This window comes from Anoplopoma fimbria, chromosome 22 (genome assembly GCF_027596085.1).
Source record: "Anoplopoma fimbria isolate UVic2021 breed Golden Eagle Sablefish chromosome 22, Afim_UVic_2022, whole genome shotgun sequence".
NCBI classification, from domain to species: domain Eukaryota; kingdom Metazoa; phylum Chordata; class Actinopteri; order Perciformes; family Anoplopomatidae; genus Anoplopoma; species Anoplopoma fimbria.
This window is the reverse complement of record NC_072470.1, coordinates 4,962,904-4,981,505: the sequence shown is the minus strand read 5'-3', so window position 1 is coordinate 4,981,505 and position 18,602 is coordinate 4,962,904. Positions and strand designations below refer to the sequence as shown.

The 18,602-nt window shown below is 41.0% G+C and overlaps 1 protein-coding gene across 1 annotated transcript; it reads left to right on the top strand.

The window, feature by feature from the left end:
- The first annotated feature begins 8,018 nt into the window (after window positions 1–8,018).
- On the top strand, window positions 8,019–18,602 carry LOC129112013 (filamin A-interacting protein 1-like). The gene is made up of 4 exons (XM_054624185.1): window positions 8,019–8,345; window positions 8,909–9,082; window positions 9,178–9,356; window positions 18,488–18,602. Exons 1-4 carry the CDS (start codon window positions 8,019–8,021, stop codon window positions 18,600–18,602), a joined length of 795 nt encoding a protein of 264 aa, XP_054480160.1.

The following is an 18,602-nucleotide window of genomic DNA, read 5'->3' as shown; positions in this document are numbered from 1 at the left end:
TATGTCATGATTCCTGGATGAGCTAAGAGATCATAAACAGTTATATAGTTAAGTTCATAAGTAACACTTTTGTCAATTGTTTTGCCAACTTGCATTTTTTACTCAATTGTTCTGTAAAATGTCACAAAATGGTCTCACGCCCCGAGGTGACGTCTTCAAATTGGGGTTTTTTGTCTGATCAACAGCCAACAACCTCAAAGATACAGTTTACTATCATTTAAGACGAAAAAAATAGCAGCATTACAGAAAAGCTGCAAAGAAAAAACATTTTTACGTTTTTGCTTGAATAGTTACGGTCGATACGAGACCCTCCATCGTCAGACCCTTATTGCAGTTAAGAAAAAAACTCCAAGCACAAAAAAACAAACCTTTAAAATGGACAAAAAGAGGAGAAATCTCAGAAGGGATCTCTCTGTCAGTACAGACAGACATTTACACAAGAAGACAGAAGAAGCGAGATAGAAATACAATATGGAGAATCAAAAAGGAATTATTAAAGTCCCTCTCCACTTAAAAATCTGCTCTGCTTATTGTTACTTTACTTGGTTGTTTTAGATTCAACGCTTGTATCTCTGTTGATTTCTTATTTCTGCACATATGCAGCCTTTACTGACTTTAAAGTTATGAAGATTTAATGGCAACATGGCGCCCCCTGGTGAAAAATAGATGTTCTTATATGACAAGAGATAACTTAATAACAGATTTCCTCCATGATACAGACAGTACAGTATGTTAGGACAACTGCTGGCATGGATCGGTCAATCCTACGTGCACTAGCAAAATGTATTATTGTTGCTTCATTTCCAGCTGGAGGACCTCTCCTGACTGTGATCAGATTTATAACTGCACTTTAGAACTACATTGTTACTGAATATGATCTGAGACATTAGGGAAATGTGCTAAGCTGACACTGTTACAGTTTCTGGCCAGTCCAAATATTTCCTGGGATTGCATCATCCTGCAGAGAGGAGGCCTTGATGCCTTTTTTTTAACCATACAGGCAGCTTAACAGCTAACAGGCGTGCCAACATCTGAGCTGAAACATCTCTGTTTGTCAGCTGTGGACGACTTAAGAGCAGAGGAATTCCCAAAACCACTTCTCTTGTTGCTTTACGGTCCAGCAGCGCTAATTCTCGCAGGAAACATTAACGGACGGTTTTATGGCACCTCAGACAACCTCGAGGCCTGAATGCTGATCGCTACCTGTTGCTGCGGCAACCACTGCTCTGTTTGCAAACAGCTCAGTTGCGTCTTTTTTCGGCTAGATGATGTAAAAAACCCCTCCGGCTCTGCGAACTTCTCTCTGACAGTCACTCTTTTGGTGCTGTTAGCATTACTGATACATTTAACATTGTTTAATAACAGTAACAATGGAGTAATAATGCAAGAAGAAACAGAAAAACGATATTTACGTTTTGCAATCTGGTCTCAATAACCGCCACATCTTCTTCCAAAGTATTCGCCTTCAACACATTTATTACCACTAAATGGTATCTGTAACCACTCACACATTATACGTCTGTCTGTTTATCGTTAAGACATCAAGGTGTTCATATATTTATAGATTGTTTATCTGCTCTATTAACAGGCTCTGAAAGCTCACCGTCTCAACTCTTCCGTAAATACAGCATGTAGCTGTAACAGCTGAATGCAAAACTCCTGCACGATAAAAACAAGAGCATGCATTATATGAACTCTTTTATATTCTTATCAAGCTTATTTCAAGATGTTTTCACTCTGCCCTGCCAAATAAATGTGAGCCTTCCGCTGAGCCAAAAGGAAAAGTGGTAGCTTTGCATCTTAGAACTTTCCGACCTCCTCTGGTTCTGTAAGTTTGCAGTTTAATCATCACCGACATTAAAATGTTTATTGCTCTCTTTCTTCAGCTCATTCTATGTGTGGCCTCGCATACATGCAAAGACATAATCATGATTGCGAATAATGATGTGCACGGACATGGAATGTGTGAAGAAATATGGATGAATAACTGATTTTGTGAATAACTAATGCAATATGCAAGCCTGTGTGGTACATTTACTGCAAAGGAAAGTACAGATATATGCATGCAGGAGGATTTGAACTCCTTACTGCCACTGAAATGATAATATTAAAGAGATAAACATGGCTGTGACCTCACATTCACCATCCCTGACCAGGACTTTTAACAGTGTGAGAAATTTGCGACATCTGATCTGATTTTTCATGCATTCGACGTTTTACCTCTTTAATTGATTCATGACTTCACAGTGTTGCTTTGAGTCGATACACGCTAGGATGACAACAAGCATCTTGAACCTAATTCTCCGTACCTTCCGCTCTTTGAAAACCTGCTCCTCCTACACAAGATCAATTTTTCATGGGCCACAAACAGATGTGTGGGTTACGGACGAAGACAGACTTCTCCTGTAGCTGAGCTATAATTCACAGAATATAAAAAACACCACGGCAGCATAACATTTCAGGTATCCAAGTTTGAAATCTGTTGTACCAGCTTCATAAAAGTGCAACATTTTAGCTTGGTAATCTTGGCTCTGTGCAAAAGAAACAAACTTTCTCTAAAGCTTGAGATACATTCAAAGAGAACCTGTAACATGCACTGCAGGCAGTGGCTTGTTTAAAGTAAAGACACAAGACTGGTATCAAATTTGTGGCCATTAAGCAAAAAGTTTGATCCCCAAAACGCTGAACTATTTCTTGATTTTACACACAACATGTCAAAACCAGCAATTCTCTCAGACCTCATGCTACCTGTAATCATCTGCCGGATATTTATCCACAGATGCAAAAGGAAAATCATAAGTAAGCTCCTCCTAATGCTGGTTAACAGTTGTTGGAGAAGCAACACTGTGCATGTCTGAATGTATCTGGCCCTGGTCTTTTTTAGGTTTTACAGACGTTAGATAATCTACTCATGCCACCTGAAAGCATTTAATCCTCATATGTGGACTCAAACACCAAAGTCCACTCTTGAAAATTGTGATTAAGTGGACACTTTGTGTACAGTAAACTGTATACAGATCCTTCGAAGGATCCACTGCAGCTCCTCCATCTTTCCCTCCCCTCTCTCCCCTTTCTCTGCTCCCTTTTGATCTGCCTTTCTCTCCCCCTCAATCATATTGACAGCAGCATGATGTCAGGCTGCAGGAATTCACTCTGTAATCTCTGCAGCGGTGGGTGTGTGCATGCGATGCATATGTTCTGAGCGTGTCTGTGCGTTACTGACCACACAGGCTCCCGTTTGCATGTGTATGTGCTTCCATGCATAGTAAGTGTGTGCGTTGGAGGGAAGAGGGAAGAGGTGTATTTTTTGTAGCACACCTGCTTCCTCACCTTTCACCTTCTTGACTTTAATGGCCCTCCCTTCGCTTCATGAACAGTGAAGTCATCTCCAGCTTTCAGGGACAGCCAGTGCTGAGAGTGTACTTAAAGGTATATCGACATTGTTTGTGTAACATCTGGGGAAAGCTTTTTTTTTATGTGTGTGTGTGTGGCAGGGGTGTGGCGCTGGTTTAGATTGTGAGTCCCAATAGTCACAGAAAAGATCCAAAATCATAAAGCCCCAGAATAATAAGCTAAATCGCTTTCTGAAGTGTTCAGATGTGTGATAAAATGACTTTACGAGGGTCTATGAGTTAGTGACTGGCTGGCAGGCCGGCTTGGTGAGTTCATTGCGTAAAAACTCTTTGAATGAATGAGCCTTTTGACCTGGTAGCTAGTCGGAGAAACCATGGTGGTCTCGGCTAGACAAGTCCAAACTGCCAACTGTTTCCAGTAACAGCTTTGCTTTTGGCTATGGACATTGTCCTGACTGCTTAATGAGAGCACACGGTAATGGAAGGGCCTCGAGGAATGAGGGAAAAAAGAAAGGAGAGCTTATGAATGAAGAAGCTGTTTTTCTATTAATAATGCTAATTTTGAGTGCGGCTCTAGGGATGGCAGTGGTCCACCAGTTTGGTCCAGACTGAAATATTTCAACATCTATTGGATGAATTGCTGTGAAAGCTTGTGCAAACATTTATGTTGCCGGGAAGATGACTCCCAACAACTTCGGTGCTCCTCTCTTTACATCGAGCGGCGTCATCGGGACAGCATTTTAATTTGTCCAATATTTTAGTTTATGACCAGATTTCCATCAACCTCTGCTGCATTTGTCATTGTGATCGTTAGCATTTAGCTCAAAGTAGCTTCATATAGCTGCTAGCATGGCTGTAGTCTTGATAGATTAACAAAAGCTTCTTCGCCTCGGTGTGTGTCTTCACTTGCAACAACCCTGATCCTTGAGAAAAGCTACTGTGTGCACACATGTTATATGTCAATATAAATGTATGCATACCTGAAATGAAAGGTCATAGGGACTGTTAAACCAAAAATTGACTTTCATTAATCCTCCCTCTGTGATTATCGTGCTTGTGCTTGAATGATTCCTTTCAATGTGTTGACTTGACTGCACAAACTGAGCTAAGCAGCCAAGTCCGTTGTATAAGATCTGAGCACCTGCTAATCATAACATCACCTTCTGGCATTGATCCCCGCAAATAAAATGAAAAATGATTGTGGTTTATGAAAAAAAAAAAACGCCTGACACTGGCTGGATGGGATTAGTAAGCACGGTTAAGTCATCTCTGGGCCGTTTCACACATGTCACACACCCGTTCATTCATGCTGTTATTGTCCATGAGGACTTCAACAGATGGAGGCCATGATGTATTATTATTGCATCAGAAGCACAGGTACAAACATGATAACTGTAGGTTATAAAACTCATGAGAAATACTGGACTGTGTAGATCAGATTTCTAACTGAAAACATCTTTCCAAAGACGTTTTCTCAAAGAAATAAATGTGTTCACCACCATGATTGTTTTTCTGGTTTAATCTGCTAAAATCGCCCTATAAGGCTCCGTCGAGGTTATCCGAGGTCTTCGCACCACAGATGGTGGCTAATTAACTTTGTGTTTTGGCAGTTTCGTCTTCACACCTTCACCAAGCTGACGACATCAACAACACAACGAGGTCATGGAGAAAATATGTGCTGCACACAGCGTACACAAGCGTTTTACGAGCCAGTGTTTCTGCACCCTTTGGCAAAGGAAGGCCCAGAGGAAATTTCCAAACAGCATCTTTTCTGAAGCTGTGCTTTCATTTCGCACTGCTGCTTTTAGAAGTGTGTTTACACCTTTTGCTAATTTGGATTTTGACGGTAAAACTGATGAGGTTTTGAGGCTCTGCTTCTATCATATCTATCATAGGTCAATCCACTAAAGTCTAAACAGTTTGCTTTGTTTTTCTCACATTCAAAACCTTTATTTTGGGTATATATCTGTAATAGCTTGATATTAAAGGCTTTGTTCCAAATACAAATTACTCAAAATCAGGACCATCAGGACCACTCACTAGAGATATAACACCAATCTCAAAACTATTCATTCGCCTCCCACCACCACAGTATTGGACCAGGTTGGCGATCCGTCAGATCCAATACGAAGCGTTTTTCCTGTCCCCTCAGTGAACCATTTTATGAACTATGTGATATATTTCTGATCTATCTTGGACATTTTGCAGATATGTGATACTTGCACATGTAGGACTCCCAGCGGGGCCACGTTACACGTCTGTGACCCTTTGGATTTGTTGCACAATCTCTGCTCAAATCTGTGTCCAGCAGCTTTTTATTCGCGTGTGCGTCATCAGAGTGAGCATCTGTGTGATTATTACAGGCTGCAGGAGTAACTGATAGCTGACCTAATTATGTATCTAGTGCAACTTCTCATTAGAGGCATTACATAGTGTTCTAATGAAGGTAAGGTTACAAAGAGACCTTCTGTATACTTTACATATTGTACATGAATGATACGAATGTCCATTACCTACATCTGTTCAAACACACACACTGTTCACTCTATCGCCTGTGGCCCAGATCTCTGAGTAAGTCGATGTGGAGTCTGTCTTAGACTGCAGGGAATTACCTCAGCTCTGAATCATGTGGCGCCTTGCCGAGAGTGTGCACAATGCAATCACTCAGCCATCTTTCTTACTCATAAACTGTCAAAGGGGCCTCACACAGAGGCTGGACGCACACTGAAGGAGTCTTGCACATATTGTTTCGAAGGTCCAATTAGGAAATTTAGGTTGGAGTGGTGAGATTTTTTGTTCTGTCTCAGTGAGTGCTGGAAGGATTATCGAGATCTTATACTTTAAGGTCCAGTGTAAAGTATTTACTATCAATAATAAAATATTTGTAACTATATTTTCATCAGTGTGTAAACTCCTGAAACTAAAAGGTGTTTTTGTTAGCTTAGAGTGAGCCCTTCATATCATCATAGGGAGCAGTTTCTCTTCGTCATGTGGCACCACCATGTTTCTACATCCGCCCAGAACGGACAAACCAAACACTGGCTCTAGAGAAGGGCTTTTAAACATGACAAAATCTATGTAGTTTAATCTAGTTAATTAGATGTTTCAGTTATTATAGAGTCCTTTATCATTTCATTGATTTATCCACTTTTTCATAAACTTGAATATCAGTTTATGATCATCAAAGTTCAGATCATCACCATTTATGAGCTATCAAAAAGACGTTCAATTCAACATTTATCTGCAGAACTAAATCTAAAATCTACATATTTTGTGTTGCCTGACAGATTAAGTAATAGTCGAAAAATGACAAAATAAATGTCAGTTACTGTTGTGAAATTCCGTCTTAAGCTGGAACTAAAACTTTTGAGCTGGAAACATTTTGATATGATTTGAAACGGATAGATGACGTAATGCCTTTGGGCCGATTATTCTCTCTCACATCAAACACTCGTACAAATGAGTTTCAGCATGTTTTCCTTTCAGTCCTGCTTTGCCTTTTGGATATATTTACTTTAGCTGAGCATAATGCTGAAAAAGTAATACATTACTTGGCAAAGGAGCTTACAGTTGTTTTGCCTTGTGAGTCTGCGGCTTACAGCGTTCTTCTATTTATCATATTTTGATTTATCTTAGTCAGTGAGTCACTGAATAGCCCATTCATAAACCAGAAGTCACAAAGACACACTGTACACTCCAAACAAACTTTGGTAGGTAGCCATGATGCTTTTTATCTACTATGACGTTACCATTTTTTCAATCACTCTCCAGGCTCAAACACATCGGACCACCTATCATCATCTGTAAAAAAGACAAAGTAGGTATACAAGAAGACCACAGTGCCTAAATCCGTCAGCGGGACTGATTTAAGATCCCTCTTATCGTAAAAAATGACACGTTAATTAGAAAATTCATGAGCTGTGAATGACGTTTGGCAATTTTGGGTAATTTATAACGACAGGACTTTGTGGCATATTCGTGCTTTGTAGCCGGGGTACAACGTGGTGGTGATGACTTCATACTGCTGAGTGACTAATGATAACATGGACAGGCAATGATGACATGCTGCGGCGCTGTACAGATGACAAATGTGTAACTTGATGTAGTACGTAGGTCTAGTTTAAGGTCTACTCACAGTTTGATGACAGAACAGGTTATATCAGCAAAGGGTGACGAGATCCAAATACACAGTCAACAAGCAAGAAACAAAAGTTATGTTCAGACATGCACAGACTCTTTGTGCTCACTGTAGAGTATTTTTCTTATTTCTTGGGATTTGTCGGGGTTTGTCTGCGATATATATAAGACGTCAATAACTGAAGCAGTTTAAAAAAGTGGCATCCATGTCCAGTAATGCCTGAATCATCTGGCCAGAAAATGTAAATTGAAATATCTCATTAGTCACACAGTAACTCCTGGATTGCAACAAACATCACAGATTGATTACACATGACGGTGTAAGAGTATCTGAGAGTGTCAAAGTCATGGATTCAAATTTGGCACATTATGTATTCTGTTTCTTGTGTTGCCTCTGTCTTGACTTATTGCAGAGATAAATAATGCATTCGATTCTCAAGACAGGTAATGCGTGTGTGTCTGGATGAAGGACATACAAAAAAGCACCCTTATCCTAACATCTTCCATTCATTCAACAGGTAGAGGAACATGCGGTCCCGTAGCAACAGTCTGGAGGACGTAACCAAGGCCAAGGCGGAACAGCAGCAGCAGGCGGACACGCGCAAGCGATCCGTAGAGCGAGAGGAGCCCTCGGGAAGGGCCGAGCGCCGCAGCCGACACCGGGAGCCGCCGGACGACACCGGCACCATTCAGCGGAACCACAAGACGGCCAAGAACAGCTCCTGTGCTGGTGGGAGTGGGAGTGGGAGTAGCAGCGCCAGTGGAGCTGCAAAAGGAGGTCGGAGGGAGAAGGGCAGGGATCTTTCCCGAGATGACCTCGTCTTTCTACTGAGCTTGCTGGAGGGGGAGCTGCAGGTAATCCAGTATGTAGAGATGACTGAGCATTGGAAACAGCAGACATGGCAGGGACCCCAGTCGGACATAGAGTCAGACACGGTGGCTCAGTGGGCACTCGAGGAAGACTAAAAGCCTGTGTTAATAGGCAGCCAACAGCTGAGGCTACTTCCTGTCATTCCAATACTGGATCCAGGAATCCCCTGGCACTGTTACTGTACGATAGGAACAAGGCAAAGTCTGCCTTATTGCTGAAGTTACAGAAGCTAGATATACCTATGTTGAATACACTTCCTGTAAGTCGCTTTGGATAAAAGCGTCTGCTAAATGACTGTAATGTAATGTAATGTAATGTAATGTAATGTAGATACAAAGAACAAGGTCGACAATAGCAAACGGAGCAGAGATTGAAGTATCTACTCTGTAGCACCGGACTTGTGGCAACCAAAACATATCTAAATTGTGTCTCCTGCATTTATGCCCCAAAAACGTAATCCTGTTGCTGCATATTGGAAGTCTGCTGGTTGTTAATCCTGTTTCACAAAGTTGAGTCTAACCAATTCCACCTTCTTTCCCCCCTGCAGGCCAGAGATGAAGTGATCACAGTGCTGAGGGCAGAGAAAATGGACATGGCCCTGCTGGAGGCCAAATATGGCTTTGTCTCTCCACAGCCAGTCCTGCAGTCTCTGCAGAGAGACGCCATCCAGGGCAAGGCTGAGATGTTCGAGGAGGACATCTACGAGAAGCCCATGATAGAGGTAACATCAACCCTCAATTAAAAGACGGTATACAGGGTCTGAAACACCCTCAGTGTCCAGATGTGACAGGTGTTTTCTGTGTGCTGCCCTCCCAGCTGGACAAGTTAGTGGAGAAGCAGAGGGAGACGCACCGGCGGATGTTGGAGCAGCTGTTGATGGTTGAGCAGTCGCACAAACAGGCCCTGTACAAGCTGGAGGACGAGAAGAGGAACCACGGAGAGTTCATGAAGAAGAGCGACGAGTTCACCAACCTGCTGGAGCAGGAGCGTGAGAGGTCAGTGTACGAATTAATACAAGGTAGCCCCCAAGAAAAGATGCCAGTCTTCCAACAAACAACATAAGCAGAGTCGCTGCTTTGTCTACATGTATTTATGAAATGATGAACTGTTTGTCTTCTTCCATGACCATGAGATGGAGGATAAGGATAGCGGACATTGGATTAGCTTGGATGTTCAAATCCCCCATCCAACATCAGCGCTGCCAAAATGACTTAATAATCATATTTAATGTAAGCATTAAATCAAAGTGTTCTTCAGGATTACAGGGGGGAAAGCACCCTAAAGAGTTCCATTATTGTATTTCCCTTTACTTTTATTATCACCTTTTATTGAACAACTCTGGACAAAGCTGGAGCCCACAATGACTTTTTACTGGAGATGATCCAGCCATCGAGTGAGGGAGGAAAGAGTTTGTCGACAGATAATTCAGGTTTGAGCTTCGATACACAAATAAGCTTTACATTTACAGCTCTGCTTTATGGTAGCACTGCAGCTATTTGTAAACCAGAGAGAAAATACATATCCCTTGATACCTATCCTTCAGCTAAGTCTGCATTTCAGCAAAACCGTAACTCAGAGGCAGCAGCTCAGAACGAAGCGCTCAGATTGTTTATGCTGCGGCTTTATAATGTGCTATGATGTGGTAATTCTCTAAACTGTCCAACATCATAAAAATATAGTAGAATAACTTGCACTCTTTGCAATTTTCTGTCTTGTACACTGACCTAAGACCAAAACAGATGTTTAGCCATGCTAGCAACGTGGCTCTACTGTCAGGCGGTTAGACCACTTCTTTTATACAGACTGAAATATACCAGCATCTTTTAGAGGGATGCCATTAAATGTATGGTCCAGGGGACTTTGGCGTCATCTAGTGCTGTCATCAGGCACAAATTGCCTGATGACATTGTGCATGATTCCCTGACAGAGTCCCTGATAACAGACTAAAGCATGCATTGCCTCTTAGCTGTAATTTCATATGTGTGACGTTAGGAGGCATTGTACTGCGACATTACAGATACTTTAGATTACTGTACCTGCATGTTGTCTTAAACTGTGATCCAGTGTAATGTGAGACGAGTCTGGGATGATATATTTGGAAGTGCTGTTTAACATTGCCAGCTAAGGTGGAAACATGTCTGACAGATTTTTTCTGTGAATGTCAAATACAGAGCAGTCACTTGCAGTGCTCTGTTTACTGCTCACTCAGCAATATCACATAACACACACACCCACAAAACACACAGAGGGTATGTGTAGTAACCCAAAACTCACCATACGTTTCATTTCACATTGTGACATTTCATTCTGTCTTTCACACCATTGCTCTTTAGCCGAAGCAGATTGTTTGAGTTGGACCGGCGGACTTTGTGACGACGGTCTGCGATTTGTCACCAGGCATGTCAGAAAGGACAGAGTGCCATGAAAAATAGGCCTCTGTCCAGGGTCGAGCTAATTACTGCGTGAGAAAAGGCGAGAGGTTTATATAACTGAGAGGAGAACAAAAAAAAAGGAAAGAAAAAAAACCTAATGGCTCAGAGAAACTCTGAATGTTCAACAAGATGCCAGATTACCATGGAAATATTTTCAGTCACGGGTTCGCGAGCAGTTAATGTATAAAGAAGCAAGTATAATATATATGTGTGTGTGTGTGTGTGTGTGGGGGGGGGTGTCTGCTGTTGTCATCTGTCCTTATTGGTTGGACGCAACATATGATTATGTCATGTGTAAAGTTATTAGGTGTGTGTGTGGAGGTGTCCTCTAGCTGTACCTCAATACCTCCCTGAGTTGTTTTTCCAGACAATCCTAACTTGAGACAACAGCTTGGTATCATCTCTAGAGGATAACGATGCTTGTACTAATACCAGTTCTTTATTTCATACCAATCATGTGAACGGAAGCTGTATCGGTCTGAAGGAGTTGGAGTCAGAGGACGACATGTACACACAAGCAGCCAGTTTACAAGCTAGTTTTAAACCAATAAAAAGCTGAATCATTGTCGGACAATAGCTGGTGGTTAACAGTTTGCTTCCGATACAAAATTCTTGGCTCCGTTGCCTATGAATTCTGCATGTCAATGCATGCAATCTATTAATATTATATTATATAGTACTGCTCTATGTGTATGCAAATGAGTGAGAATACACATATGGGGTTCATGAATGGGGCCAAGCAGCATTTATATCATAAACTAAACAGTAGGTGTAGTTTGCCGGATATTTAGCATAACTTGACCCTCATTTCTATTGTTTATGACAACGCTCTAATCAGTTTCAGTGATGTCCTTGTGTTCCCAGAGCACAACACAACTTAATCAGACCCAAGCTGGAAAAAACTAACTGAATTATCTGTTAAAACTTGCAGTCCAGCAGCCAATAAAATTGGGGATGTACTCCCTTGTGCTATCAAAACTTCCAACAAAAATATATATCTTTCATGTAACAGCCCACTACTCCTCTAAAGATGTGGAGGTAGACATGTCATCAAGGCTGCCTCAGGAATAAAACAAAGAATCCCAGAGGAGCTTGAGTAAGCGTCATTTTAGTCCTTCAGCGAGCACAAAACCCAGAGTTTGTTCAGCGGCTTCTGTTCTGCTCTGCACTCCTTCCAAAACATTATTACAGAGGGCGAGAAAAACTGAAAAACCCCAAAATAGCTTTGACTTTCAAGAGGAAACTCCACTTATCACTTGTTTAAGGAGAGCTGAAACAGCTCTCTGTCTTTTAAGACCGGCGGCAGTTTAATGTCACTCTTGTTAAGTCGTTGTTGTGTGATGCATTTTAGCTGGATGTAATCATTTCCTTTTAATGGGTACTGAGAAGTTGTGCTTACATCCTGGAGTAAACTGGAGAAAACCCTTTTCCCTCTTTAAAAGCACACACCCGCGTTGTACAATTATATATTCTCATCTGCTGCTGCATTTTCTATTCTGACCTTAAATCATTGCAAGATTTGTGACTCTGACTGTGGACTGTGTTTCACCCTGGAAGCCCTAAAAAGGAAGTTAATCTGGGCAGGGGGTTGGGGATGAACCCGGCTCCCCTCTGATTAATTGGCGATCAAGCAGCCGTCCATGAGTGATGACCTCATCGCGCGCCGGGTACCGCAGGAGCAGCAGGGGTGTGAGAGCGAGAGCGGCATCTTAACCATCAACAGATGTTACTTACAACATGACTTCAGCGCACAGATATCGACACACAGGCTGCATACATTTTGCTCGCCTTTGTTCTTCTGCAGAGAATCTCATTTTATGACCTCTGAATTCATGCATAGCATAACAAAACTTAAATCTGTGGTTCACGTTGGAAACACACTGACTGATGTTAGTGTGAGGAGTTCAGCTAATGTTGACATGTGATGCACTGAACCCAGAGAGGCCGAGGGGAAATATGAGCCTCCTGCTATCGTTACCATTTAAAGCTACACCAGGCAGCTTCACGTCTCCGGATGACAGCAACAGGAACATGAACTTGGATATCACTGCTGTGATGTAATGGCAGTAAAATGCACACAGCGCCCTCATGTTTACCAAGCCAGCTGGTCTGGGATCATTTTTATACTAAAGGGAGAAGAGAGGCAAAAGGTCTCGTGTAACTGAATCCACATTTTTTTTTGGATGAAAGTCTTACTTGCTGCTGTTTCGTCTTTAACACTTTAATGCTGTTGTTTCTGAGTTTGATTTGACAGCTACACATAATAAACACCACCTAAAAATAACAAACAGAAAAACTGCAGTATTAAAGGTGAGAAGTACGCAAAATGAGATACTTATGAGAACAGACTAAAGCACAAGTATAAGCATAAGTTCACTATATCACTCAGATTTCATTATTATTGTCCACATTTGGACTGTTATAGGGGCTCACTTAAAGGGACATTTACAGGAAAACAATACAAACTTGAACTTGCACCAAATAATAATAATAAACATGATCACTATTAGAGGTTTCCACGGTATAAGAGACCGATCAGCAAGCAGGCCAATAAATCATCCAATATTAGCTTATCTCAGGTTTGTTGTTATCCGTGTATATGTTGGTCAACAAATATCAATAAACTGCAGCACAGTAGTTCCAAAGATATGTTGTTTTGAAACAGTTAAGCCCATTAAAGAGCAATGACAGCTTTAAAATATCTTGCTCAGGGCATTTCATAGATACAATTGTTGGTTCATGTGACAAATTAATATTGGTTGTGATATTGATATCAAGAATCCTGTAGTGGTCGGCTATAGTCATAGAAACTGTCTCTTACAGTCCCAACAAAAATCTAACACTGACCGAAGGGTACATTAGTGTAAGTTATTACGCTGAATGTAATATTATATTCACTGCTTGGTCCATTATGTTGCCAATATGATCCTTGGCTACATGACAGCAAAAACATTCATTGAAATCAGATGTCTGTGAGTGTTGGATGTCTCTCTACTTCCTGATTCACACTAAAAGGATGTGCGTACTTTCCCAAAATCTACATTGTCATTTTCTGTATTGCATTAGTCATGATGCTTGCACAATGCAGCATGGCCTTCATGATGGTGTTCAATAGCTGTGAACTTGCCATAGAAACAGAGCGGGGGATGAAAAAACAGCCTGCAGATGATATGAAACAAACGTGTTGACGTAATGTACTGGCACAAGAAGGTAGAATCACAATTTCTGAGGGGAGGGGGGTTTGGAGATAAAAAGCACAGTAGCTGCTAACGTGACACCACATGACCTTCCCCGTCATAATGATTTGCAGGGCACACAGTATATCTCCATGCCATCTGGTTGACTTAACTGCAGCGGTGGTGACATCACTAGCATGGATCCGATGGAGAACATTCTTCGGCGATGTCCTCACCATCGCTGAGATGCTTATTATCCGGACCTGCCCTGTTCTTTGAAACAGAGCACTGCGTTTTTTTCCTTTTTTTTTTTACGATCTGGGATTTTTTTCGGGGTTATTAATTATTACTGTTCCTGTCTCTGCCGGTTCACCTTAGAGGCAGGTTGGGAACTTTGAAGGAAAGAAAACAGTTATACAGTGTAGGAAGTTGTAAAGCAGATGTTTTGGCTGTGTATAAACATATTCCAGTGCATGCATGAGCAGGATCCGTCCTCACCTATGCGTTGTTAAGATCAGTATCAGTACTGAAAAACTGTTGGTGAGGAGACAGAAATCTGCCACATTCATCAACTGTAGCTGACATGTGATGGCTTACCTAACTCTGAGGAGGAGCACACCTGTGTTCCTCCCAAAAATGTCTCAGCCTGGTGCATTTTATACATTCCTGTTCAAAGCCAGCGTCAAACCTTTGATATGATGAATGAGACGCTGAGATATGTTTTAGGAGAAATTGTCTGGTCAGTTTCAAACTATGAGATATTCTAAACTTTCTGGAAACGTATGTCTTGTTTATTAAATGTTGGTACAGGAAAGCACGCGTTTATGAAGCACTTCCTTTTATGGGAAGGAAAGCTATTCCTCGTTCTGACTACTGCATATGACGTTGCTCAGATATTTACAGTGTCCACCAGCGTGCCCCCATGTTGAGGTCAGGAATCACACCAGTATGACACATTCAGCGACAGCCTCCACGCACACACACACACACAACGTTCAGCCACCTCGTTACACTCGAAACACATTCTGACAAACGCGTCAGTGCGTCGCTCGACTTCCTCTCCTCAAGAAGCTTGAGAGTTCTCTAGAACTTTATGAGAATGTCTTCTAGTTTAGACGACAAATATACAACTTAACACTGAATTTATTGGACCAAGTGAATCCAGAATGTGAAGGGGCAACACGGAAGGAACTACTGAAAAGACTTTATGAGAATCATTACAAGAAAGGTTTCAAGGAAATTTACAGCTTAAGTGAGCATAAAGAAATATTGGATTAGTTTCATCACAAGTGAGTGGTCGAAAGTAATTAAGTACATTTACTCAAATACTTCTATTTCCACTTCATTACAACTTTAAAATAATGTCAGATGTAAATATTGTAATTTCTAAATAAATGCATTGATTTGACAGCAAAAATTTTAACCTAAATTGTTCTTTAACAATAACTTATATTCTTGCAAACTTTTCAACTGACTCATCAGTCACAGTAACTTAAGTTACGGGTTAAATGACTAGCATTGTAGCTAATGTAATAAAAATCTAGTTTTCAATTCAAACATATTAAAAAAATACTAAAAACCTAGTTTGAATTTGTCATTAATTAATCATTCATTGCCTTGATTATTTCTTTGATAAAACAAACATATTTAAAGTCTCAAAGTCATAATTTCATATCTCTTCAGCTCCTTTAACTGCAGTCACAGAACAGTGAGGCAACAGGGTGAAGGCGCCTCACTAATTGAACCAAGTTAGAGAACTACTGTATCTAAAATCACTCCTGTTTTACTATATAGTGCACTACATTTACATGTATATATATATATATATATATATATATATTTATTGATCATAAGCAACGTAAAATGAAATTATGGGTTATGATCTACAAATATTGATGGCATGGGTGTGTTTGTGTATCTAGACGCTCGTCACTATCATTCCCACATCTTTGGAAAAACGGAGTGACCACTGACCTCATTATTCAGGCGGGTCAGCCAAACACTCCCTTTGGCCTGATAGCGAGCAGATTGCTCCACAGTCTCCTCCACCTCTGGCTCATTTGTCTGAATCTACTGTAACAAGGTTGACGGTATAAAGACAAGGCAACTTATCTTATTTTTCTATAACTTTAACCTTAAAAGCTGTTGAACCGCCCAACTTTATCTATAAACTGTAAGACACTGACTCCGTCCGCAAAGTGATTTATTTAGTCGTCTACCCTTTCCCACCAAAATTTGCACTTTTAATGTCACAAAAGTGAGAACAGAGTTAGTAAAACAGTAACAGTTACTGTGCTTATCTCTTCTATTTTTAGTATCTGTAACTTATTCAGTCCCTCTGTCAAACTCTCAAACCAGAGTTGATGATTATTGGAACAGTGGGAAGACTAACAAAGATGGTTTTGATGAGTTTTATTTTGCTTCTGTTGAGTTTGAATGAAGTTGTTTTGATGATGAGAGAAGAAAAATGACCGATGACTGACTGAGTCTGGTGGCTATGAGGAAAGCATATTAATTGTATGTTTGTAAGTTCATAAATTATAATAATTGTCCAAATCCCTGTTGGTTTTATTTATCCTATATTCACTTCAATGCGCGTCGCTTAGCATTGCGTGACTACTGCAGAGTCAGCTGTCCTGGAAATGGATGTCGTTTGTAACCTTTTGCCACTGAAGACAAAAGCCAGATGTTGGTGGGTGTTAGTGGGCTTTTTGTCAAGTGGGATTGGAGCTGAGAATACATTTTAAGAGTGAAGAAGGATTTCTGGTAACAAAAAATGAAATGCTTTGAAGTAAAACAGACTTTTCTTATTTTGTTTCAAATATTTTTTTTGAATTAAGGGTTCAAGTTTCTTGTATCAAAAGCAGCAAAGTGAAAACACAAAATCTGCACGATCAGAGAAATTAGCTTTTTTTTAAGATCTTGAAAATAAATAATGATGTCCGTCGTTAAAAGGGGAAAGAAGTGAGCTCATAGTTTTTGCATTTAGGATCTGCTGTCTGTTTTGGGAAAAGAAAATCACCAACGGAAACAGATTGGTGTGCCCTTGAGCAAAGCATTTCCTTTAGATATAATGGAAGTAGTCAAGGGGCTTGTTCTGTTCTAGTTTGTGTACGGTCTTGTCGACACAGCAATTACAGGTCTGGTTTCCTGATTAACAATCTGTCATTGTTTGTTTTTGTTTAATTGGAGGAGTTATGTCATAGCCAAAATATGAAGGTAATGTTTAAAAAGCTAGAGACAAGGTGCACCGTCACTCACAGATACAGAACAACGCTGCGCTGCAGATGTGCCGGTAGTTGTGCATCAAGAGACGTTAGAGGACAAAAGGCAGTAACACGAAACAGACACCAGTCACATGAAAGCGTAGTTTTATGTGTGCACCCTTACTTAAAGTGTGTGTGAGAGACTGTCAACGTATTACCCCGCTACATCTGCAAACTAGGTGGTAATTAGGCCCAGAGAGTCGTCATTGCATGGCGTAATGTGATTACATCTCTCTGACAGAATGCAGCGATTAGACCTCACCGACCACAAGGACGCAACACTCGCTGCTCGTACTTTTCCAACCTTTTTCAAACTTGCTTTAAAAGGAGAGGAACCTTAAAATAGAACTTTAATGCTGTACTGTACGCTATTCCTGTTCTGGGAAAGTCTTTTCACTGGCTTTGTAGCGTAAGTGTGGAATTAATGGAAGAAATCTATTAAATCAGCGTCTTGTTTCAAAGACAGGAGTGCAGAAAGTCTCCAAATAAAGGCTTATTTTCTGCATTAACAGTGTGGGAAAAGTCATTTTTCTAACTAGTATTAATGTTGAGTTCATTTTTTTGTGTAAGCCTCAGTATGGGGCTCGTTAATAGACTGGATTGCTTCTCTGTAAAGGTCTTGTTTCAATCATCAGGGGACAATAAATGGCATCAACATGAAGAGCAGTGACATCATGCTTTGTTGATGGCAAGATGGCACTCGTTTGACTACACATGAAATACTGCAGTAAAATTGAGCCACAGTGTTCTTAGAGCATTAAGACAGATTATTTGTAACGTCTGTCAGCGTTTTTAAAAAAAAAGAAAAGAGCAGAAAGAACTGAATGGCCCACTGGAAATAGCTTGACAAATGATGCTGGTGACTGGGAATCTGTAGGAGTGATGTATGAGCTAATCCTCTATTTGTGAAAGGAAATAGCACCGTGGGCGGAGGGCCGGGGGTCAAGGAGTAAAAAAATGCAGCTAATGTAGAGTTAGCATGACATTTCTACACTTGCTGTGAACCGTGCTTGGCCTCTGACAGAGCCGGAGACAGCCAATGATGGCGAGACTCAAATTGCAACAGGCAACAGAGAAAAATCCAGCGAAGGACATGTAAGCTTGACATTGTAGAGGATACATTCACCTGCCAGCGAGGGCCTAATCTTTCTGATTTACCTTCTTCTCACATTTGTTCTAGCAGACACCTTCTTGAGTTACAGCTTGGCAAAACATGGCAAAGGGAAGTAATTTCTCCCTCCCGTCCTGTCAGGCTGGAAGGAAGCGACAGCGAGAAAACTCGCACATTATGTCCTCGTCGCTGGCAGCTGCGGAGTCTGAACAATGAGCCTGTGCCTGTCCTCGCGGCCAACTCGGTGTCGAGATAG

Excerpts from the sequence above, each read along its gene's own strand:
- LOC129112013 (XM_054624185.1), top strand. The coding sequence starts at position 8,019 with ATGCGGTCCCGTAGCAACAGTCTGGAGGACGTAACCAAGGCCAAGGCG. Across the intron at positions 8,346-8,908 it reads TGCTGGAGGGGGAGCTGCAG|GCCAGAGATGAAGTGATCAC; the intron begins GTAATCCAGTAT and ends TCCCCCCTGCAG. Across the intron at positions 9,357-18,487 it reads CTGGAGCAGGAGCGTGAGAG|GCTGGAAGGAAGCGACAGCG; the intron begins GTCAGTGTACGA and ends CCGTCCTGTCAG.